At 54.1% G+C, this 24,868-nt stretch overlaps 1 protein-coding gene across 2 annotated transcripts in view; it reads right to left on the bottom strand.

Moving 5' to 3' along the window:
* Positions 1 to 24,868, bottom strand: part of TNKS2 (tankyrase 2) — a 691,336-nt gene that overhangs the window by 109,277 nt on the left and 557,191 nt on the right. For both annotated transcript variants that reach the window (XM_086922459.1, XM_086922461.1), the window contains one exon: positions 24,334 to 24,439. In XM_086922459.1, coding sequence (XP_086778585.1) covers positions 24,334 to 24,439 — 106 coding nt within the window. The remainder of the gene's footprint in view (positions 1 to 24,333; positions 24,440 to 24,868) is intronic.

The raw sequence follows: 24,868 nt of genomic DNA, 5'->3' as shown, positions 1-24,868 counted from the left end.
AAACTACTTGTGTGTGCCCGATAACACAGAGGTCACTAGAAACTTCTCAAATGAACAAGAAGCACAAGTTACTTACCTTCGGTAACGATATATCTGTAAGAAACAGTAGTTAGTGTTAGATTCCCTACCTTAGAATATCCCCAGGCGTCAGACTGGATCCGGAAAGTTTTGCGTAGCAGTACCCTCTCGCATCGGTAGGCGTCGTCTGGGACTCCGCGTCCGCCGTCGGCGTCGTTGGCACCGGGATGAGGTCGCCGGAGTACTTAGACGTCCCCCTCGCGTGCTGACGTCAGTTCTTGTACACAGCTTTTCCGTGCCAGGAAAGCAGAGCCGTGATAAAAACAGACACTGGTGCCATAAACCTAGGGCCCTCAAGGGGATGTACCTTAACCCTAGATATCGGTTTGCAGAACGGGGAGGATGGGTGGGGCGGTAGGGAATCTAACACTAACTACTGTTTGTTACAGATATATCGTTACCGAAGGTAAGTAACTTGTGCATCTGAAAGAAACAGGTTTGTGTTAGATTCCATACCTTAGAATAGATACCCCAGCAATACCAATCCTGGTGGTGGGTCTGCGAACCAATGATCACACCAGAAAGTCCCGGAGGACAGAACGGCCGAAAAAGCCATCTCTTCGGACTTGGCTGTCCAGGCAGTAGTGTCTAGCAAACGTGTGCAGCGAGGCCCATGTAGCTGCCTGACAGATGTCCTGCAAGGGAACTCCCAGACCCAGGGCAGTAGTAGCCGCCGTGGCCCGAGTGGAATGGGCACGCAGCCCCACAGGAGGCTCCTTTTTAGCCAGTGAATAACAAGCCTTGATGCACAAAACGACCCATCGAGATATGGTCCGTTGGTGCACCGCCCGTCCCTTCTTAGCTCCCACATAACCAACAAAGAGCTGGCCGTCCATCCTGAACTGGCGTGTGCGATCCAGATAGAATGAGAGCGCACGTTTTGGGTCCAGACGGTGGAGCCTCTCTTCCTCTTTCGAGGAGTTGCGGAGGAGGAAAGAAGGTGGGCAAGGTAATGGACTGCCCGATGTGGAAGGCTGTGACTACTTTGGGCAGGAAAGAGGGACGCGTTCTCAAGACAACTTTGTCTGGATGGGCAGAGAGGAAAGGAGGTTGAGAAGATAGAGCCTGGGGCTCACTCACTCTCCTGGCAGAGGTGATGGCAACCAGAAATGCATTCTTAAGAGTTAGAAGACGAAGAAGGCAATTGTGAAGTGGCTCGAAAGGAGCGCACATCAAATAAGTCAGAACAAGGTTCAAGTCCCACTGAGGCATCACAAAAGTAACAGGAGGAAACATGTGAGTGATGCCCTTTAAGAATCTATTTACAACAGGGGACTTGAAAAGAGAAGGATGATCAGGAAGCCTTAAGAAGGCTGAGATGGCTGAGAGGGAGCCTTTGATAGTGCCCAGAGCAGAGCCCTGCTGTGCAAGAGAAACAATTAAGAGGAGAACCTCTGAAAGGAGGGCAGAAAGGGGATCCACAGCCTTTGCTATGCACCATGCCACAAATTTGTTTCAACTGCAGGCGTATACTGATTTTGTGGAGGGACGCCTGGTTGCCAGAATCACATCACAGACTTCAGGAGACAGGTCAAATGGCCTCAACTGTCGCCGCTCAATCTCCACGCATGTAGGTGGAGACTGACAGATTCGGGTGGAGGACTGTCCCCCTGACATAAGGTCCTCCTGAAGAGGCAGACAAATCGGGGAATCGACTGACATGCTGAGTAGCTCGGGATACCAGTATCTTCGTGCCCAGTCCGGAGCCACAAGGATGACTTGGGCCTGGTCGCACCTGATCTTCTGCAGCCCTCTGGGCAGAAGTGGTATTGAAGGAAAGGCGTACAACAGACCGCAGCTCCACTCGCGATGAAAAGCGTCTCCGAGTGCCGCCTTGGAAATTCCAACACGTAGAACTGATGACATTGCGCGTTCTCTTCGGTGGTGAATAGATCTAACCAAGGCTCTCACCACTGCTGAAGGAGACCTTGCGCCACGTCCGCGTTCAGACGCCATTCGTGATCCATCATGCACCGGGGGCTGAGTTCGTCCGCCCTGGCGTTCAGGGAACCTGCCAGGTGTTGAACCATCAGAGTGACACCCTGGTGTTCCAGCCACTGCCAGAGCCGCAGAGCCTCCTGGCATAGGGCCCACAACCCCACCCGCCCTGTTAGTTGCAGTACCACATGGCGGTGGTCTTGTCTGTGAACACCTGCACTACACTTCCCCGGACAGAGGAAAGGAATGCCTTCAGTGCAAGTCGGATCGCCCGCAGCTCCAGAAGGTTAATATGGAGCCGGGACTTGGCCGGAGACCAGAGGCCTCTGATCTCCGCCTCTCCCATGTGGCCCCCCCAGCCCAGGAGGGACGCATCAGTCACTACTATGTGCTCCAGTTGGGGTAGGGAGAGGGATCTGCCACTGACCCAACTGCGGTCCGTGAGCCACCACTGCAACGGTCTCGCAGTGCCCTCCGAGATCAGGACGTGGTCGGACAGGTTGCCCTGATGCTGGGCCCACGGAAACTTCAGGTCCCACTGCAGAGCCCGCATCCGCCATCTGGCATGATGAACCAGAAGGATGCAGGAGGCCATCAGCCCCAGAAGCCGCAGCGTCAACCTGACCGAGACTCGGGATAAAGGCTGAAAGATTGCAATCAGAGCCTGAATATCCCGAACCCGCTATTCGGGAGGATAGACCCGAAACTGCGCCAAATCCAGAACTGCTCCGATGAAGAGGAGTTTCTGAGAGGGACACAGGTGTGACTTTGGTACATTGATGGAGAACCCCAGCAGGTGCAGGAGGTTTGTCTTAGTCTGGAGGTGGCTGACAACTGTCTTAGGCGAGCCCGCCTTCAACAACCCGTCGTCGAGATAGAGGAAGATTGACACACCTAATCTGCGCAGATGAGCTGCGACCACAGTCATCACTTTCGTGAACACCCGAGGGGCGCTAACACCCGAGGGGCACTGGTAAGGCCGAAGGGGAGCAGGGTAAACTGAAAGTGCTCGCGGCCTACCGTGAACTGCAGGTAACGACGGTGGGTTGGCAGGATGGGGATGTGAAAATATGCGTCCTGCAAGTCCAACGCTACCATCCAGTCTTCTGGGTCTAGGGCAGCTAAGACCTGAGCCAAAGTCACCATCTTGAACTTCTCCTTCCGGAGGAAGCCGTTGACGTTCCGCAGGTCCAAGATAGGGCGTAGGCCCCCTTTGCCCTTCTTGGGAACCAGAAAGTAGTGGGAGTAACAACCACACCCTACTTCTGGCCAAGGAACGCGTTTGATGGCCCCCTTGGCCAAGAGGGCCGTAACTTCCTCTTTCAGAAGTTGCAAGTGATCCCCCGACACGCGGTGGTACTGCGTTGGCATGGCTGGAGGGGTCGCCTCGAAGGGGAGGGAGTAGCCCCTTCGGACGATTTGCAGCACCCACCTGTCCGATGTGATGGTGCGCCAGTGGAGGAAGTGATGACAAACCCTGCCCCCCACTGGCGCCAAATGGGCCTGAAAGCACGGACTAGGAAGGCTTTGAGGCGGATGCTGCGGGGATGGATGTGGACTAGCCTCGCCGCTGTGGACTGGCCTTGCTGCTGTCCCCTGGCACCGCCACGGCGGTTACCACGTCCGCTGCCACGCTGGATGTTAGTCTGCAGCCCGTGGCTGGCAGGACGTGAGGGGGCGCCCGTTACTTGGCCACCAAAGAAGCGAAAGGCAGAAGTTTGCTGGCGCTGACCCGAGATGCCCAAGGACTTGGCCGTAGCCCCGGAGTCCTTGAAACGCTCAAGAGCACTGTCGCACAAGTTACTACTTGTGTAACAATATATCTGTAAGAGACATTAGTTAGTGATAGATTCCTTACCTTCGAATATCCCCAGGCGTCAGACTGGATCCAGAAATTTTTGGGTAGCAATACCCCTGCGCGTCGGTAGGCGTCGTCAGTGGCTCCGCGTCCGTCATCGGCGTCGTTAGCGCCGGAATGACATCGCAGAGCCTCCTGGCATAGGGTCCATGACCCCACCCGCCCGGTTTGTTGCAGTACCACATGGCGGTGGTGTTGTCCGTGAACACCTGCACTACACTCCCCCGGACAGAGGGGAGGAATGCCTTCAGTGCTAGACAAATCGCCCGCAGCTCCAAAAGGTTGATATGGAGCCGGGATTCCGCCGGAGAACAGAGGCCTCTGATCTCCGCCTCTCCCATGTGGCCTCCCCAGCCCTGGAGGGACGCGTCAGTCACAACCACGTGCTCCGGGTGGGGTAGGGAGAGGGATCTGCCACTGACCCAATCGCGGTCCGTGACCCACCACTGCAGTTGTCTCGCAGTGCACTCTGAGATCAAGACATGATCAGACAAGTTGCCCTGATGCTGGGCCCACTGAAACTTCAGGTCCCACCGCAGAGCCTGCATCCGCCACCGGGCGTGATGCACCAGAAGGATGCAGGAGGCCATCAGCCCCAGAAGCCGCAGCGTCAACCTGACCGAGACTCGGGAGAAAGGCCGGAAGATTGGAATCGGAGCCTGTATATCCCGAACCCGCTGTTCGGGAGGGTAAACCCGAAACTGCGCCGAGTCGAGAACCGCTCCGATGAAGAGGAGCTTCTGAGAGGGACACAGGTGCGACTTCGGCACGTTGATGGAGAACCCCAGCAAGTGCAGGAAGTCCGCCGTAGTCTGGAGGTGGCTGACGACTGTCTGGGGCGAGCCCGCCTTCAACAACCAGTCGTTGAGGTAGGGAAAGACTGACACCCCTAACCTGCGCAGATGAGCTGCGACCACCGCCATCACCTTCGTGAACACCCGTGGGGCGCTGGTAAGGCCGAAGGGGAGCACGGTAAACTGAAAGTGCTCGAGGCCTACCGTGAACCGCAGGTAACGCCGGTGGGCCGGCAGGACGGGGATGTGAAAATAAGCGTCCTGCAAGTTTAACGCTACCAGCCAGTCTCCAGGGTCTAGGGCGGATAAGACCTGAGCCAAAGTCAGCATCTTGAACTTCTCCTTCCGGAGGAAGCCGTTGACGTTCCGCAGGTCCAAGATAGGGCGTAGGCCCCCTTTGCCCTTCTTGGGTACCAGAAAGTAGTGGGAGTAACAACCACACCCTACTTCCGGCCCAGGAACGCGCTCGATGGCCCCCTTGGCCAAGAGGGCTGTGACTTCCTCTTGCAGAAGTTGCAAGTGATCCCCGGACACGCGGTGGAATTGCGGTGGCATGGCTGGAGGGGTTGCCTCGAAGGGGAGGGAGTAGCCCCTTCGGACGATTTGCAGCACCCACCTGTCCGATGTGACAGTGTGCCAGTGGGAGAGGTGATTGCGAACCCTGCCTCCCACAGGCGTCACATGGGCCTGAAAACACGGACTAGGAAGGTTTTGAGGCGGGTGCTGCGGAGGGAGGTGTGGACTGGCCTCGCCGTTGTCCCCGACTGCCGCCCCTGCGGTTTCCACGGCCACCACCGCGCTGTAGAACATTCTGCGGCGCATGGCTGGCAGCACGTGTGGGGGCGCCCCTTCCTTGGCCACGAAAGGAGCGAAAGGCACCCAATTGCTGGCGTGTGGCCGAGAGGCCCAAGGACTTGGCCGTAGCCCTGGAGCCCTTAAAACGCTCAAGCGCATAGTCTGCCTTGTCGCCAAAGATGCGACAGCCATCAAACGGCATGTCCAGAAGTGTGGCCTGGACATCGGCCGAAAAGTTGGCGGACCTCAACCAGGCGTGGCGTCGAACCACCACCGTCGTTGCCATCGCCCTGCCCAGTGAGTCCGTGGTATGCAGCCCACACCGGATGGAATATTGCGCTGCATCTCGGCCCTCCACAAGGGTTTGGGCGAGTTTAGTCCGGATCTCCTCCGGACATTGTGGCAGCACGTCCGCGACCGCATCCCTCAGGGTGTGGGTGTAGCGGCCCAAGAGACAGGCGGTATTGACAGACTGCAGCCCTAAGCTTAGGGACGAGAACACCTTCTTCCCGAACTGCTCATATCTCTTGGATTCCGATCGGGCGGGGCCGACGGGAATGCGGTCTGGGAAGTGGAGGCCTGGATAACCAGACTCTCGGGGGTGGGATGGGTGGACAAAAAGCAAGGGTCGCCCAGGGCCGGGCGGTAGCGTCTGGCCACGTTCCTATCCACAGGCGGACCTGTGGCGGGCTTGGACCAAGTGCCCACAAGAACGTCACATAAGGACTCATTGAATGGCAGCAGGGGCTCGCTGGAGCTTGTCTGCGGTTTGAGGACCTCAGTGAGGAGGTTAGTCCTCACGCCTGCGACGGGGAGCTCAAGGTTTAAGGCCTTGGTCGCCCTCGTCAACACTACACTATAAGTAGACCCCTCCTCCGAAGCCACGGTCGGAGGGGAGACAAATCCAGTGTCTGGCGGAGTGTCAATACCACTGGCCTGCCCAAGCTCATATGTCCAGTCCTGTTGAGACTGGCACTCCAGTGCCAGAGGGTCCTCAGACCCCTCCCAATCTCCCTCTTCACCCGTTTCCTGTAAAACAGGATGAACAGACGGGGCCTCCTCATGGAAATAAAAATCTCCAAAGGCCGTCGGAAGCGTCGCCCAGCAGCGCCGTTCCGGCGCCAGAGTCGGACCTAAGGTAACATTGGAAACGGCGTCCACAGTGGGCGACGGGGGCGACACCCGTGGGGCCGACGCTGGTGAGGTCGACTGGCGACCACCCGGATCCGGAAGCGGATCCGGTGAGGTCCTGCGGCGCCGGGACCGAAGTCGCCGGCGGCGTCGGGGCTGAAGCACCCGACGGTATCCGGGCCGAAGCGCCTAACCCGCTAGGGCCTCCAGCCGGGACCGTTGGGCCCGGAGGCGCCACGGAACCAGACTGAGGAGGGAGGGACCTCATGGCCATGAGGCACCGCTCGATCTCCTCCGGCGTCACGCCGTGCCCAGGGACCCGAAGGTGTGGGGCAGGCGGCGACGCTTGAGACTCCCTCGGAGCCGCGTGGGCGGTGTCGCCCGAACCCCCGGCCGCATCGTGCGATCGTCGGGGTGGGTTGGAGGAGCGATGACGCCTCTCTGTCCGCTCATGCCTCTTACCTGAGGACTTGGATCCCGACGACCGATGTGCACTCCCGGAGCTGCGATGACTCCGACCCCGGGGCCGACTGCCGGAGCTCGAGTCGCTTGCGGGACCGCTCCCGCCTAGCTTTAGACGTCAGGGCCCGGCAGTCGGAGCAGGTGCGGTTGTGGTGGTCGAGACCTAGACACTTCAGGCACCGGTGATGGGGGTCCATAACCGACATCAGTCGGTCGCACTTCGAACAGGGTTTGAACCCAGGCATCCCTACCGGCACCGATAGAGTCAAAGACTCAAAGAAAGAAATGATCAAAAAGATCAAAAGTTTAGTCAAAAAATGACTAGGGGTAGAGCTTCTCCGGATCTGCGCTAGCTGGCGCGGAAAAAAGAAGAACTGACGTCAGCGCGCATGGGCGGCATCTAAGTACTCAGACGACGTCATTCCGGCGCTAACGACGCAGACGACGGACGCGGAGCCGCGGACGCCTACCGACGCGCAGGGGTATTGCTACGCAAAAATTTCCGGATCCAGTCTGACGCCTGGGAATATTCTAAGGTAAGGAATCTATCACTAATTTGTCTCTTTCAGATACTATTTATTTGATGACTTCTGTTACGGTGTGCTGTGACTGGGCCACAGCAAAGGTTTTAATCAGAGTATGGTAATGTGCAGGGGCTTGAATTTGTGTACACATTTCCACATATCACTGGTGTAGTCTAGGGGAAGGAATCACTCCTGCCAGCCACACTTTTTGAGCAGACACTGCTCCATCTGTGTCATCTAAGTAAGGGAAAAGGAAATGGGGACGGTGTAGTCGTGGTTTAAAGAGAGACAAAACGCTGAGCAGGTTAAGTGGTGTTTATTAATCTATACACCTCATCCAACTGCAGTGGCACAGCAACTGCCTGACCTCAGAACCCTCTTACACGAGAGTCCTCTGAAAGTTCTAACAGTGACCTCATTAGCAAATGAGGTGACAAGCCACACTTCTCCCTTCCATACAACAAAAGTACATAGCAAAACTTAAATAGAAAAATGTATGATAATAAAGCACAAGTTACTAACTAATGTCTCTTACAGATATATCGTTACACAAGTAGTAACTTGTGCATCTGAAAGAGACACGTTAGTGATAGATTCCTTACCTTAGAATAGATACCCCAGCAATACCATCCCCGTGGTGGTGGGTCTGCGAACCAATATTCACACCAGAAAGTCCTGGAGAACGGAACGGCCGAAGTAGCCATCCCTCCGGACTTGACTGTCCAGGCAGTAGTGCCTCGCAAACGTGTGCAACGAAGCCCACGTAGCAGCCTGGCAAATGTCCCGCAAGGGCACACCTCGGCCCAAGGCAGTTGTAGTGGCCGTGGCTCGAGTGGAATGAGCCCGCAGCCCAACAGGTGGTTCCTTCTTAGCCAAGGAGTAACACGCCTGGATGCACATGATAATCCATCGAGAAATGGTCCTCTTGTGCACTGCTTTCCCTTTCTTAGCGCCCGCGTACCCAACAAAGAGTTGATCATCCACCCGGAACTGGCGTGTGCGATCCAAATAGAACGAGAGCGCATGTTTTGGGTCCAGACGGTGGAGCCTCTCCTCCTCTCTCGAGGGGTGCGGAGGCGGAAAGAAGGTGGGCAATGTGATGGACTGCCCAATGTGGAAGGCCGTGACCACCTTAGGCAAGAAGGAGGGCCTAGTCCTCAAAACAACCTTGTCCGGAAGGACTGAAAGGAAAGGAGGCTTACAAGAGAGGGCTTGGAGCTCACTCACTCTCCTGGCAGAGGTGATGGCTACCAGGAAGGCAGTCTTCAAAGAAAGAAGGCGAAGTGGACAGTTATGAAGTGGCTCAAGGGGAGCGCACATCAGAAATGTTAGAACCAGGTTCAAGTCCCACTGAGGCATCACGAAAGGAACAGGAGGAAAGGTATGAGTGATGCCTTTCAGAAATCTGTTTACTATAGGGGACTTGAACAAGGAAGGTTGGTCAGGCAGCCTCGGAAAGGCTGAAAGAGCCGAAAGATAGCCCTTGATAGTGCCCAGAGCAGAGCCCTGCTGGGCAAGAGAAAGAAGGAAGAGAAGAATCTCAGAGAGAGGGGCATTGAGAGGATCCACAGCCTTTGCTGTGCACCATGCCACAAATCTGTTCCACCTGCAGGCGTATACCGTTTTTGTGGAGGGACGCCTGGCTGCCAGAATGATGTTGCAAACTTCAGGAGTCAAGTCAAATGGCCTCAACTGTCGCCGCTCAATCTCCATGCATGGAGGTGGAGACTGGACAGGTTCGGGTGGAGGACCGTCCCCTGCTGCTGCGACAGAAGGTCCTCCTGAAGAGGCAGACGAACCGGGGGATCGACTGACATACTGAGTAGCTCGGGATACCAGTACCTTCGTGCCCAGTCCGGAGCCACAAGGATGACTTGTGCCCGGTCGCGCTTGATCTTCTTCAGCACTCTGGGCAGAAGAGGTATAGGCGGAAAGGCGTACAACAGACCGCAGCTCCACTCGCGACGAAAAGCGTCTCCGAGCGAGTGCCGCCTTGGAAATTCCAACGCGCAGAACTGATGACATTGCGCGTTCTCTTCGGTGGCGAATAGATCTAACCAAGGCTCTCCCCAACGCAGAAAGAGGCCTTGCGCCACGTCCGAGTTCAGACGCCATTCGTGATCCATCGAGCACCGACGGCTGAGTTGGTCCGCCCTGGCGTTCAGAGAACCTGCCAGGTGTTGAACCACCAGAGTCACGCCCTGATGTTCCAGCCATTGCCCGAGGCGCAGAGCCTCCTGGCATAGGGTCCACGACCCCACACCGCCCTGTTTGTTGCAGTACCACATGGCGGTGGTGTTGTCCGTGAACACCTGCACTGCACTCCCTCGGACAGACGGGAGGAATGCGTTCAGTGCCAGACGAATCGCCCGCAGCTCTAACAGATTGATATGGAGCCGGGACTCCGCCGGAGACCAGAGTCCTCTGATCTCCGCCTCTCCCAAGTGGCCTCCCCAGCCCTGGAGGGACGCGTCCGTCACAACTACGTGCTCCGGTTAGGGAAGGGAGAGGGATCTGCCGTTGACCCAATCGCGGTCCGTGAGCCACCACTGCAGCTGTCTCGCAGTGCCCTCCGAGATCAGGACATGGTCGGACAGGTTGCCCCGGTGCTGGGCCCACTGAAACTTCAGGTCCCACTGCAGAGCCCGCATCCGCCACCGTGCGTGATGCACCAGAAGGATGCAGGAGGCCATCAGCCCCAGAAGCCGCAGCGTCAACCTGACCGAAACTCGGGATAACGGCCCGAAGATCGGAATCAGGGCCTGTATATCCCGAACCCGCTGTTCGGGCGGATAAACCCGAAACTGCGCCGAGTCGAGAACTGCTCCGATGAAAAGGAGCTTCTGAGAGGGGCACAGGTGTGACTTCGGCACATTGATGGAAAATCCCAGCCGGTGCAGGAGATCCGCCGTAGTCTGGAGGTGGTCGACGACTGCCTGGGGCGAGCCCGCCTTCAACAACCAGTCGTCTAGGTAGGGGAAGACTGAAACCCCTAACCTGCGCAGGTGAGCTGCGACCACCGCCATCACCTTCGTGAACACCCGTGGGGCGCTGGTAAGGCCGAAGGGGAGCACGGTAAACTGAAAGTGCTCGAGGCCTACCGTGAACCGCAGGTAACGCCGGTGGGCCGGCAGGACGGGGATGTGGAAATACGCATCCTGCAAGTCCAACGCTACCATCCAGTCTCCTGGGTCTAGGGCAGCCAAGACCTGAGCCAGTGTCAGCATTTTGAACTTCTCCTTCCGGAGGAAGCCGTTGACGTTCCTCAGATCCAAGATAGGGCGTAGGCCCCCTTTGCCCTTCTTGGGTACCAGGAAGTAGTGGGAGTAGCAACCACGTCCTACTTCTGGCCCAGGAACGCGCTCGATGGCCCCCTTGGCCAAGAGGGCCGAAACTTCCTCCTGCAGGAGCCGCAAATGATCCCCCGATACGCGGTGGTGTTGCGGTGATATGGCTTGAGGGGTTGTCTCGAAGGGGAGGGAGTAGCCCCTTCGGACGATCTGCAGCACCCACCTGTCCGAAGTGACTGTGCGCCAGTGAGAGTGGTGATGGCGAACCCTGCCCCCCACTGGCGTCACATGGGCCGAAAAGCACGGACTAGGAGGGTTTAGAGGCGGATGCTGCGGGGGCAGGTGTGGACTGGCTCCGCTTGCCTCCCCGACCGCCTCCACGGCGGTTTCCACGGCCGCCGCCGCGCTGGACGACAGTATGCGGCGAGTGGCTGGCGGCACGCGTGGGGACGCCCCTTCCTTGGCCACGAAAGGAGCGAAAGGCACCCACTTGCTGGCGCGGGGCCGAGAGGCCCAAGGACTTGGCCGTAGCCCTGGAGTCCTTAAAGCGCTCAAGCGCGTGGTCTGCCTTGTCGCCAAAGAGGCGACGGCCATCGAACGGCATGTCCATGAGGGTATTCTGGACATCAGCCGAGAAGTTGGCGGATCTGAGCCAGGCGTGGCGTCGAATCGCCACCGTCGTAGCCATTGCTCTGCCCAGCGAGTCAGTTGTATCCAGTCCGCACCTGATCGAGTACTTCGCTGCGTCCCGGCCCTCCACTTGGGCTTGGCCGAGTTTGGCCCGTACCTCCAACGGACACTCTGGCAGCACTTCCGCCATCGTTTCCCATATAGAATGGGTGTAACGGCCCAAGAGGCATGCGGTGTTGGAAGACCGCAGTCCTAAGCTAAGGGACGAGAATACCTTCTTGCCAAAGGCCTCGTACCTCTTGGATTCCCGGTCAGGGGGAGCCGACGGGAAGGCGGTCTGGGAGTTAGAGGCCTGGATAACCAGACTCTCGGGGGTGGGGTGGGTGGACAGGAAACATGGGACGCCCGGAGCCGGGCGGTGGCGCCTGGCCACGTTCCTATCTACAGGCGAACATGTAGCGGGCCTGGACCAAGTGCCCAAAAGAACGTCCGACAAGGCCTCATTAAACGGCAGCAGAGGCTCCATGGAGCATGACTGCGGCTTAAGGACCTCAGTGAGAAGATTAGTCCTCACGGCCGCGACGGGGAGCTCAAGACTAAATGCCTTAGCAGCCCTCATCAACACCACACTATATGTCGCGCCCTCCTCCGAAGCCACGGAAGGAGGAGAGACGAATCCAGTGTCTGGAGAGGTGTCCAGGCCACTGGCCTCCCCAAGGTCTCCTGACCAGTCCATTGTAGACTGACATTCCCTTGTCAGAGGGTCCTCAGACCCCTCCCAATCCTCCTCTTCCCCCATCTCCTGAGACTCAGGGTCGTAAGTGAATGAGGATGGCTCATAGGGATGGAAATCCCCGAACGGCGCCGAGATCGGCGCCGTCCCGACGCCGGCGCCCATAGAGAGGAGGCATCGGGGCGGCGTCGGCCGGGGCCGACGCCGGAGGGGACACCACACGGACCGACCCGGGGGGGGGTCGAAAGGTCCACCGGGGACGTTCCATCGCCCGACGAGGGCCGAGCGGCACCCTGTGGCGTCGGGCCCGAAGGCACCGACGACGCTGGAACCGCCGAACCCTGCGGCGCCGAGCCCGAGGGCAGCGGCGGCGTCGGGGTCGCATCCCCCGACCCACTAGGGCCCCCAGACGGGTTCACTGGGCCCGAAGGCGTCGCGGAACCCGTCGGAGAAGACAGGGACCTCATGGCCATGAGGAAGCGCTCTATCTCCTCCGGTGTCACGTTCAGCCCAGGGACCAGGGGGTATGGAGCCGCCCGCGACTCTTGAGGAGCCGCGTGGGCGGTGTCACCCGAACCCCCGGCCGCATCGCGCGAGCGTCGGGGGGAGTCGGAAGAGGGATGATGTCTCTTCGACTTCTTATGCTTCTTACCTGACGACTTGGACCCGGAGGAGTGGCGCCGACTCCCGGAGCTGTGACGGCTCCGCCCCCGCGACCTGTCCCTCGACCTCCCGTGGGACCGGGAGCGGGACCTCACACGGCGCGGGGCCGACTGGCGGATCTCGAGTCGCCTGCGGGACCGCTCCCGCCTGGCCTTCCTCGAGAGGGCCCGACAGTCGGAGCAGGCCTCGTCGTCATGGTCGACGCCCAAACACGTCAGGCACAGGCGGTGCGGATCCGTAATCGACATGAGGCGTTCGCAACCGTCGCAGTGCTTGAAGCCGGGCATCCCTACTGGCACCGTCGGAGTCGTGAAGACTTCGAAATAGATCAAAAAGATCCAAAAAGTTAGTCAAAAAATGACTAGGGAACTGCTTTTTCCAGATCTGCGCTGGCTGGCGCGGAAAAAAGAAGAACTGACGTCAGCATGCGGAGGCGGCGTCTAAGTACTCCGACAACGTCATCACGGCGCCCACGACGCCGACGACGGACGCGGAGCCGCAGACGACGCCTACCGACGCGCAAGGGTACTGCTACGCAAAATTTTACGGATCCAGTCTGACGCCTGGGGATATTCTAAGGTAAGGAATCTATCACTAACGTGTCTCTTTCAGATATGAGAAAACAGCAAATAAGCAATTTGAAAAACAACAAATCATACTACAAAATCTTTGAAGTAAGCAAGTTTCCTGATCACTCTGACACTCCGCCTGTGTGTTGGTGGAACACTTCTAGAATAACGGTCGAAACCTGAACTACAAGATCCACTTACTACTGGTAGTGGTCTCAACAATGAATGGTCAATGGGATTAGATATTTTACATGTGACAGTAACTCAGCTCTTGTTCCATATGGGACCTTCATGTGTCTTAACAGCATTTCTGAAACATTTAATAACTTGAAGTTCCTTGGTGAACTTGGACCACTCTGCACACCCTTTAGGAGCTTTTATTTTGACAAATCACCCACATTGACATCCACATCTCTCACACACTTATGAAAATCCAATTCTTTTTTTTCCAGGAGAATTATCCACACATCCTTTGCTCCACTTCATCCACCCCGGACACACAAGCGTAGATGCCGATCTTCCCTTAAATAATTCAAATGAAATCTTCCCAGTAGAGCCATGAGGTGAAAACCAATAGCCCATAAGTCTATTGGACAATTCCTTTTTCCAATCTAACCCATTCGCTCTTGCTGATTGGATGCCCTCCTTTAAGGTTTTGATAATTCTCTCAATAGCACCATTCGTTTCAGGATGATACAACGCTGATTTTTTGTGGACAATGCCACACCTCTGCAAAAAAGATTTTGTCTCACGAAAACAGAATTGCACAGCATTATCTGTAAGCAGAAACCTGGGAAAACGCTCGCTCTTAAACTCACCTGCCAGAAATTTGATAATCACCGAGGAAGAAATGTCCTGTACACAGGACACCTCAAACCACCTAGAATACAGATCCATAAGCACAATGACATAAGGTGTGGCATGTTCACCTCTTATTGGACCAAGAATATCCATTGGATATTTGTGTAGAGTTCTGCAAACCATAGGTAGTTGTTTAGTCTTGAGCCCTTTGTCTGAAACCGTTCACTCCACACAATCTCTGATCAAACTCTCAACATCCTGATCGAGCGTAGGCCACCAAAAATACTCTAAGTTTTCCTTTGGTCTTCACTATGCCCATGTGCCCTTCATGTGCCAAATGTAAAATGTTACCTCTCAAATTCTCTGGAGCAATTAATCTTGTGTCTCTCAACAGAAACCCTCTGTCAACTGCAAGCTCATTTAACACCTTCTCCCAACATCCTGTAAATTCCCTGAGCTTTGATTTATTCTTCATACCTGAAGCAACTACATCTCTTATTTTGCACAAAGTGACATCCTTCCCTAGATCCTCTAACTAATAGATCCTTCAGTCACTTCAACACACTCACTCACTCTTCTTGATCTAGGTCATCACAATTGTCAGACTGAACTATATCAAAATCAACCAGCCTGGATAAACAATCAGCTGAGAAATTGCTTGCTCCTGGTACACACTGGACAGTGAAAGAAAAATCCTGTAATCCTATTACCCACCTACGAATGCGTGATGAAATGGAGTCAAGACCCTTCTTTGCAAATACCTCCACTAAGGGCTTATGATCGGTTTGCTCACCAAATTTGAAGCCCCAAAGAAATTGTTTGAACCTCATTATGGACCAAAACACAGCCAATGACTCACGTTCAATAACAGAATAATTTTGTTCTGCATCCCGAGTGTTCTTGATATGCAAGCAATAAGATTTTCCTTTCCATTCCTAGTCTGAATTAATAAAGCACCTAAACCTTTATCACTGGCATCACACACAATCGTAGTGTAAGATGAAGCTTCAAAAGATTGCAGAGAGGGAGCGTTGCCTAAATCTTTTTTTATACGGACACACTCTTGATCACACTCTGCTCCCCGCACAAAATCAGTGTTTTTCTTGAATAATTTTCTCATATGAAAAGTTTTACTAGCAATGTCTTTTATGAAGCAACTATAATACTCCACCATTCTCAAAAAAGATGAGACTTCTTTTGACATAGGTTCTTTCAAACTTTTTATAGTATCAACGAGTTCTCTCTTAGGTTTTATTCCTGTAGCAGTGACATTGTAACCTAGATAACTCACTTCATTGACACTGAATTTGCACTTTTCTGCCTTGAGTATTAAACCAGCATCATGACGTCTTTGTATGACCGGATGAACACGAAGATCATGCTCTATGTTGTTTGATGCAAAGATAATTATGTCATCCTAATAACACTTCACACCAGGTTGATCTTTTAAAATAATCAACATAGCTCTCTGAATAACTGCAGCTGCAGAAATGAAACCAAATGGCATTCTCTTGACTCGAAAAATGCCAAATGGAGTCGTGAAAGCTGTGAGATCCTGCAAACTCTCATGCAACTCAACCTGATAAGCTGACATCAGATCTAGAGTGCTGAAGACTTTAGCATCAGAAAAGGTAGTGATCATTTCCTCTATGTTGGGGAGCGGAAATCTGTCAACCACAACCTTTGTTCAACGCGCTCAAGTCCACGCAAAGACGAATGTCTCCATTCCCCTTTCGTGCATTGACAAAGGAAGCCAACCAGTTTGTAGCTTCAACTTCTTCAATGACCCCACACTACCAACATCTTGATTTCCATGTCAACCACTGTCGCACAAGTTACTACTTGTGTAACGATATATCTGTAAGAGACATTAGTTAGTGATAGATTCCTTACCTTAGAATATCCCCAGGCGTCAGACTGGATCCGGAAACTTTTGCGTAGCAATACCCCTGCGCGCCGTTAGGCGTCGTCTGCGGCTCCGCGTCCGTCGTCGGCGTCGTGAGCGCCGGGATGACGTCGTCGGAGTACTTAGACGGCGCCCATGCGCGCTGACGTCAGTTCTGACACATAGCTTTTCCACGCCAGATACGCAGAGCCATGATAGAACCAACACTGGTGCCATGAAACTAGGGCCCTGAAAGGGGCTGACCTTAACCCTAGATATCGGTTCGCAGAACGGGGAGGATGGGTGGGTCGGTAAGGAATCTATCACTAACTAATGTCTCTTACAGATATATCGTTACACAAGTAGTAACTTGTGCATCTGAAAGAGACACGTTAGTGATAGATTCTTTACCTTAGAATAGATACCCCAGCAATACCAACCCCGGTGGTGGGTCTGCGAACCAATATCACACCAGAAAGTCCTGGAGGACGGAACGGCCAAAGAAGCCATCCCTCCGGACTTGACTGTCCAGGCAGTAGTGTCTTGCGAACGTGTGCAGCGAGGCCCACGTGGCTGCCTGACAGATGTCCTGCAGGGGGACACCGCGGCCCAGGGCAGTTGTCGTTGCCGTGGCCCGAGTGGAGTGAGCCCGCAATCCAGCCGGGGGCTCCTTCCTCGCCATGGAGTAACATGCTTGGATACACAAGATGATCCACCTAGAGATGGTCCTCTTGTGCACAGCCTTACCCTTCTTTGCGCCCACGTAACCAACGAAGAGTTGGTCATCCACCCGGAATTGGCGTGTGCGATCTAGGTAGTAGGAGAGCGCACGTTTTGGATCCAGACGGTGGAGCCTCTCTTCCTCTTTCGAGGGATGCGGAGGCGGAAAGAAGGTGGGCAAAGTAATGGACTGCCCAATGTGGAAGGCCGTGACAACCTTGGGCAGAAAGGAAGGTCGTGTACGTAACACCACCTTGTCAGGATGAACAGACAGGAAAGGTGGAGAAGAAGAAAGAGCCTGGAGCTCACTCACTCTCCTGGCAGAGGTGATGGCAACCAGGAAGGCAGTCTTCAGAGTAAGGAGACGAAGAGGACAGTTGTGCAGTGGCTCAAAGGGAGCACACATCAGATAAGTGAGAACAAGATTCAAGTCCCACTGGGGCATCACGAAGGGAACAGGAGGGAACATGTGCGTGATGCCCTTCAGAAATCTACTTACAATAGGGGACTTGAATAAAGAAGGCTGATCTGGTAGCCTCAAGAAGGCTGATAGAGCAGAAAGGTACCCTTTAAGAGTGCCCAGAGCAGAGCCCTGCTGGGCAAGGGAAAGAAGAAAGAGGAGAACCTCAGAAAGGGGTGCCGAGAGAGGATCCACAGCCTTTGCTGTGCACCATGCCACAAATCTGTTCCACCGGCAGGCGTATACCGACTTTGTGGAGGGACGCCTGGCTGCCAGAATGATATCACAGACTTCGGGAGGCAAGTCAAATGGCCTCAACTGCCGCCGCTCAATCTCCAAGCTTGTAGGTGGAGACTGGACAGGTTCGGGTGCAGGACCGTCCCCTGCTGCTGCGACAGAAGGTCCTCCCGAAGAGGCAGACAAATCGGGGGATCGACTGACATGCTGAGTAGCTCGGGATACCAGTATCTTCGTGCCCAGTCCGGAGCCACAAGGATAACCTGGGCCCGGTCGCGCCTGATCTTCTTCAGCACTCTGGGCAGAAGTGGTATAGGCAGAAAGGCGTACAACAGACCGCAGCTCCACTCGCGACGAAAAGCGTCTCCGAGCGAGTGCCGCGTTGGAAATTCCAACGCACAGAACTGATGACATTGCGCGTTCTCTTCTGTGGCGAATAGATCTAACCAAGGCTCTCCCCACTGCTGAAAGAGACCTTGCGCCACGTCCGAGTTCAGACGCCATTCGTGATCCATCATGCACCGGCGGCTGAGTTCGTCCGCCCTGGCATTCAGAGAGCCTGCCAGGTGTTGAACCACCAGGGTCACGCCCTGATGATCCAGCCACTGCCAGAGGCGCAGAGCCTCCTGGCAGAGGGTCCACGACCCCACCCCGCCTTGTTTGTTGCAGTACCACATGGCGGTGGTGTTGTCGGTGAACACTTGCACTACGCTCCCTCGGACAGAGGGGAGGAATGCCTTCAGTGCTAGACGAATCGTCCGCAGCTCCAGAAGGTTGATATGGAGCCGGGACTCCGCCGGAGACCAGAGGCCTCTGATCTCCGCCTCTCCCATGTGGCCTCCCCAGCCGTGGAGGGACGCGTCCGTCACAACTACGTGCTCCGGTTGGGGTAGGGAGAGGGGTTTGCCACTGACCCAGTCGCGATCCGTGAGCCACCACTGCAGTTGTCTCGCAGTGCCCTCTGAGATCAGGACATGATCGGACAGGTTGCCCTGATGCTGGGCCCACTGAAACTTCAGGTCCCACTGCAGAGCCCGCATCCGCCACCTGGCGTGACGCACCAGAAGGATGCAGGAGGCCATCAGTCCCAGAAGCCGCAGCGTCAACCTGACCGAGACCCGGGATAACGGCTGGAAGATGGGAACCAGAGCCTGAATATCCCGAACCCGCTGCTCGGGTGGGTAAGCCCGAAACTGCGCCGAGTCGAGAACCGCTCCGATGAAGAGGAGCTTCTGAGAGGGACACAGGTGTGACTTCGGCACATTGATGGAGAACCCCAGCAAGTGCAGGAGGTCGGCCGTAGTCTGGAGGTGGTTGACGACTGTCTGGGGCGAGCCCGCCTTCAACAACCAGTCGTCGAGGTAGGGGAAGACTGATACCCCCTGCCTGCGCAGATGGGCTGCGACCACCGCCATCACCTTCGTGAACACCCGTGGGGCGCTGGTAAGGCCGAAGGGGAGCACGGTAAACTGAAAGTGCTCTTGGCCTACCGTGAACCGCAGGTAACGCCGGTGGGCCGGCAGGACGGGGATGTGGAAATAGGCGTCCTGCAAGTCCAACGCTACCATCCAGTCTCCTGGGTCCAGGGCTGCCAGGACCTGAGCCAAAGTGAGCATCTTGAACTTCTCCGTCCGGAGGAAGCCGTTGACGTTCCGCAGATCCAAGATAGGGCGTAGGCCCCCTTTGCCCTTCTTGGGTACCAGAAAGTAGTGGGAGTAACAACCACGTCCTACTTCTGGCCCAGGAACGCGCTCGATGGCCCTCTTGGCCAAGAGGGCCGAAACCTCCTCTTGCAGAAGTTGCAAGTGATCCCCTGACACACGGTGGTATTGAGGTGGCATAAATGGAGGGGAAGACTCGAAGGGGAGGGAGAAGCCCCTTCGTACAATCTGCAGCACCCACCTGTCCGAAGTGACTGTATGCCAGTGGGAGAGGTGATGGCGAACCCTGCCTCCCACAGGCGTCACATGGGCCTGAAAACTCGGACTAGGAAGGTTTTGAGGCAGGGGCTGCTGAGGGAGGTGTGGACTGGCCTCGCCGTTGGCCCCGACCACCGCCACGGCGGTTCCCACGTCCGCCACCGCGTTGCTGAACATTCTGCGGCGCGTGGCTGACGGTACGTGGTGGGGCGCCCCTTCCGTGGCCACGAAAGGAGCGAAAGGCACCCGACTGCTGGCGTGGGGCCGTAAGGCCCAAGGACTTGGCCGTAGCCCTGGAGTCCTTGAAACGTTCCAGCGCATGGTCTGCCTTGTCGCCGAAGAGGCGACGGCCATCAAACGGCATGTCCAGGAGGGTGGCCTGGACATCGGCCGAGAAGTTGGCGGACCTCAACCAGGCGTGGCGTCGAACCGCCACCGTCGTTGCCATCGCCCTGCCCAGTGAGTCCGTAGTATCCAGCCCACACCGGATAGAAAAGCGTGCTGCATCTCGGCCGTCCGCCAGGGCTTGGCTGAGTTTAGCCTGGACCTCCTCCGGGCATCTAGGCAGCACCTCCGCAACCGTGTCCCACAGGGTGTGGGTGTAGCGGCCCAAGAGACAGGCGGTGTTCACAGACCGCAGCCCTAAGCTCACAGACGAGAAAACCTTCTTCCCGAACTGTTCATATCTCTTGGATTCCCTGTCGGGCGGGGCCGACGGGAATGCGGTTTGGGAGTTTGAGGCCTGGATGACCAGACTCTCGGGGGTGGGATGGGTGGACAAAAAGCATGGGTCGCCCGGTGCCGGGCGGTAGCGTCTGGCCACGTTCCTGTCCACAGGGGGGCCTGTGGCGGGCTTGGACCAAGTGCCCAGAAGAACGTCACACAAGGCCTCATTGAACGGCAGGAGGGGCTCCGCGGAGCCTGACTGCTGTTTGAGGACCTCAGTGAGGAGATTAGTCCTCACGGCCGCGACGGGGAGCTGAAGGTTTAAGGCCTTAGCTGCCTTCGTCAACACTACGCTGTAAGCAGAACCCGCCTCCGAAGCCACAGTCGGGGGCGACGTAAATCCAGTGTCTGGCGAGGTGTCAATACCACTGGCCTCCCCAAGCTCATATGTCCAGTCCTGCTGCGACTGGCAATCACGTGCCAGAGGGTCCTCGGACCCCTCCCATTGCTCCTCGTCACCTGGCTCCTGGAGACCAGGATTAACAGCCAGGGCCTCCTCGTGGAGATAAAAATCTCCAAAGGGCGACGGAATCGGCGCCCAGCGGCGCCCTTCCGACTCCTGAGTAGGACCGTAGGAAACATTGGGGGCGGCAACCACATCGGCTGCCGGGGACGACACCTGAAGGGACGGCGCCGGCGAGGTCGTAAGGTCGACCGGCGAGGTCCCGGATCCGGAGCCGGATCCAGCGAGGTCGTGCGGCGCCGGGACCGAAGTCCCAGCGGCGCCGGGGCCGAAGCGCCCGACGTCGTCGGGGCCGAAGCGCCCAACCCGGAAGGACCTCCAGACGGAACCGATCGGCCCGAAGGCGCCACGGGAACCGACTGAGGAGGGAGGGCCCTCATGGCCATGAGGTACCTCTCGACCTCCTCCTGCGACGCGCCGTGCCCAGGGACCCGAAGGTGTGGGACAGGCGGCGACGCTTGCGACTCCCGCGGAGCCGCGTGGGCGGTGTCGCCCGAGTCCCCGGCCGCATCGTGCGAGCGTCGGGGCGGGTCGGAGGATCGATGGTGTCGCTCCGACCTCTCATGCCTCTTACCTGAGGACTTGGAACCAGACGATCGGTGTCCACTTCCGGAACGTCGATGACTCCGACCTCGCGACCTTGTCCCTCGACCTCCCGTGGGACCGGGACCGGGACCTGGAGCGGCGCGGGGCCGACTGCCTCAGCTCGAGACGCTTGCGGGACCGCTCCCGCCTAGCCTTCGACGTCAGGGCCCGGCAGTCGGAGCAGGATCGATCGTCGTGGTCGAGGCCTAAGCACTTCAGGCACCGGCGATGGGGGTCCGTGACCGAAATGAGTCGGCCGCACTTCGAACAAGGCTTGAACCCGGGCATCCCTGGCACCGATAGTCGAGATAGTCGACTAAAGAGAAGATCAAAAGGATCAAAAGTTTTCAGTCAAAAAGTGACTGGGGGTAGAGCTTCTTCCGGATCTGCGCTAGCTGGCGCGGAAAAAAGAAGAACTGACGTCAGCGCGCATGGGCGCCGTCTAAGTACTCCGACGACGTCATCCCGGCGCTCACGACGCCGACGACGGACGCGGAGCCGCAGACGACGCCTACCGGCGCGCAGGGGTATTGCTACGCAAAAGTTTCCGGATCCAGTCTGACGCCTGGGGATATTCTAAGGTAAGGAATCTATCACTAACGTGTCTCTTTCAGATTGTAGGTGTAATCAAATCCATCTTACCTTTGCTACTACAGGAGTGGCATTGTCTCAGTCTGATTTTATGCTTGTAGCCAATCAACTTATCAAGTTTCTTTTGAAATAAACCATTAAACTCCATAATGAATTTGTTTCCTTTGTGACCAACCTGATCAAACTGTACCTGTGTATTTTTACTTGGATGAAGACTAACACCCAGCTCTTCTTGGTGACTCCAACCCAAAAGATCATCACCTTTGCAGGACACATATTTTGCCACACGTGTTCTTGCCACAAATACCAATTGTTGCTATGAAATATCCCATCAGGTTGATATTGCTCCCACCATACAGTCCAGGTTCTATGTCCAATTCATTGAGAGGTATCTCATCAGGGAATAAAGTCAACAAAGTTTGTCTTGAGATAATGGTGATCCGGGAACAAGAATCAAACTTCATTATAGTCTCTATCCCATGTATACTGACTGTTTCAGAAGGAAAAAGTTGTTTCATGCTCATTAACTTGCAAAACAATCTCCTGAAAAGATTCCTTATCTTTACCCTTGTAATATTTTCTATTTCTGTTCCTGCAACACTTGCTAAAATTACCTTTGATACCACATAAGTTACAGGCTTGTGACACAGCTGGACAGGATCTATCATTGGCCCTATGACCAGGATAACCACATCTGAAACAAGTTACATTAAAATGTTGTTCTTTCCCATTGCCACCTCTAACCTCAGAGGATTGTTTTACATCAGAAACACTTTGGGATTTAAATCCAGACGATTTAACAACACATACCTCCACAGTATTCTCCTTTTCAGTGCAACTAGGAATAGGCACATGTACCTCTTTCTCAACCTTAAGTTCACTAACGCACCTCATCATGTGTTCCACTTGCAACAATAAGCACCTCATCAAGAGGAGGCTCATCTTTCATCCGTAGTTCCTCACGTATCTTATTACTGTTGCAGGGAAGCAAAAACTGGTCCCTGATCCTTTTGTCTGCTGCATCGCCAAAGATGCCAATTTCCTTAAGGAAGTTACAAAATCTTCAACAGATTAGTCTTCACCCTGACACTTTAAACCAAAGTGATACCTTTCTAAAATGGTACTCACACGTGGGAAATAATGTCGATCTAACTTTGCCATTGCAATGTCATACTCATTTAAATCCCTAGCCTCAGCATGCGGAAGATCAGATACATTCTCCAAAACATCCTGCCCCTCTACCCCTAAACAATGTAATAACAGAGCATGTTTCTGTTTTGTACTCATAAATTAGTGCCACAAACATGTGCATAGTTGCTAAATATTTTCTTCCACTTAGGCCATTTTATAGTTGGTTCACCAGGGGTAAAAAAAGAAAGGAGGTGAGGATACATTATGCATTTTCACTTTTTTTTTTTTTAAACCAATTTTATTTGTCAAATTTCCAATAAATTGCAGAGCACTGTAACCCGGCAACTTATGCTCAGAGAATGGACATTAAATTGACTTTGACAATTTCAACGAAAATATAGAACAAAATAAGGGCAATACATTGGAAAATGTAAATTTTCACTTTTAAAATTAAATTGTAATTATATATATAAATGTGTAAGCACACACACTTAACTAGATCTTTAATATAGCCATGAAGCATAACAAAGAATCATATCATGTAAATGCAAACAAAAAAAAACACTTAATCTGATGCAGCCTAACTTTGATGTACACTTTCCCTTTAAATTATATTTTAAACTGGAGCGCAAATTTGACGTTCCTCCATGTTTATATACTTATTTTCAGTCCCTAATATCTTTTTATTTTACTTTCACTGCTTGTGTTCACACACACGTAGAACCTCTTGTCAAGTTTCATTCATCTCAACTTCTATGTGCGCCTCTAAAGCTTGACTGTCGACAACAGGAAGAGAGAGAGAAGAGTTGTTCCTCTTTACTTAGGATCGCACACTAGTTGTTTTGTGAACACTCCTCAATTAATGTACAAGACGCTCACTAACGGAGGTGACACGCCACAGACGGCTGCTAGAAGGGAATCCTCCATCAAGCAAAGTTTGACATATTATTGTTCTGGCTACTTGAAGACTAGAACAGTCATGTACCACAACTTTTCCTGCCACCGTCCAGTCACGAAGGAAGGATGCTGCAAGCACATATATAGAAATAAGCAAGTAGTGGCAGTGCTACCACAAAATTAAGGAAGTAAAATAGGGTCTAATAGTGCCAAAACAAGAAATAAGCTCTGCCACAAAAAAACGGTGCTGTTAATTTTCTTTTCAAATACAACTAACATCTCAGCGTTCTCCTCCCAAACACAATTTAAATGTATGTAGGTTCTTGATAAATACCCATTGCATGTTTTAAACAAATATTTAGTGTGAGGTGTAATTCAAGTCAAACAATTAGAATGTCTACAAAATAACTTTCAAAGTAAATTCACACATACACACACACACACACATCTTACCATGGAACAACATCCTTTCATTGGAATGATTGTGATTTTCTTCTGTAATTTCTTTTCTCCTGTGCGTATATCTTTCCCACAATTTTTTGTTACATACTTTTTGAATCTGAAACAAATTAAAATATTTTCAAACTATACTCTGGCCAATAATTTTAAGTATTTAAGATACAATTTCGTATTCTGGTACTACACATTTCATTCTAGAAATATCAAGGTTAAAAATTGACAGAGCAGTATTATAAAATAATTTTCTTAAAAAATAGCATACCTGTACCAGCGAGTAAAAACGAAGTAGCAATATCTTAAAACACATGCATGACAGGTTTTTGTACCATACCTTACAGAGCAAAGGGTAACATGTTAGAGATACTTCTACTGATCTCCATATCAATACTACATTGTTCTCCTTTTGGCCAAAAGGGGTCCTGGATTGAAGCAAGGTATTTTATTCTTACTCATTTACACACTATCACTGAATGACAAAGGTTTTTTCCTTGTAATACCCTTAGCATAATACTGAATGTTAGGAGTACTG

Source organism: Lissotriton vulgaris, chromosome 5 (assembly GCF_964263255.1).
Source record: "Lissotriton vulgaris chromosome 5, aLisVul1.2, whole genome shotgun sequence".
NCBI classification, from domain to species: Eukaryota; Metazoa; Chordata; class Amphibia; order Caudata; family Salamandridae; genus Lissotriton; species Lissotriton vulgaris.
This window is presented reverse-complemented; position numbering and strand designations above follow the sequence as displayed.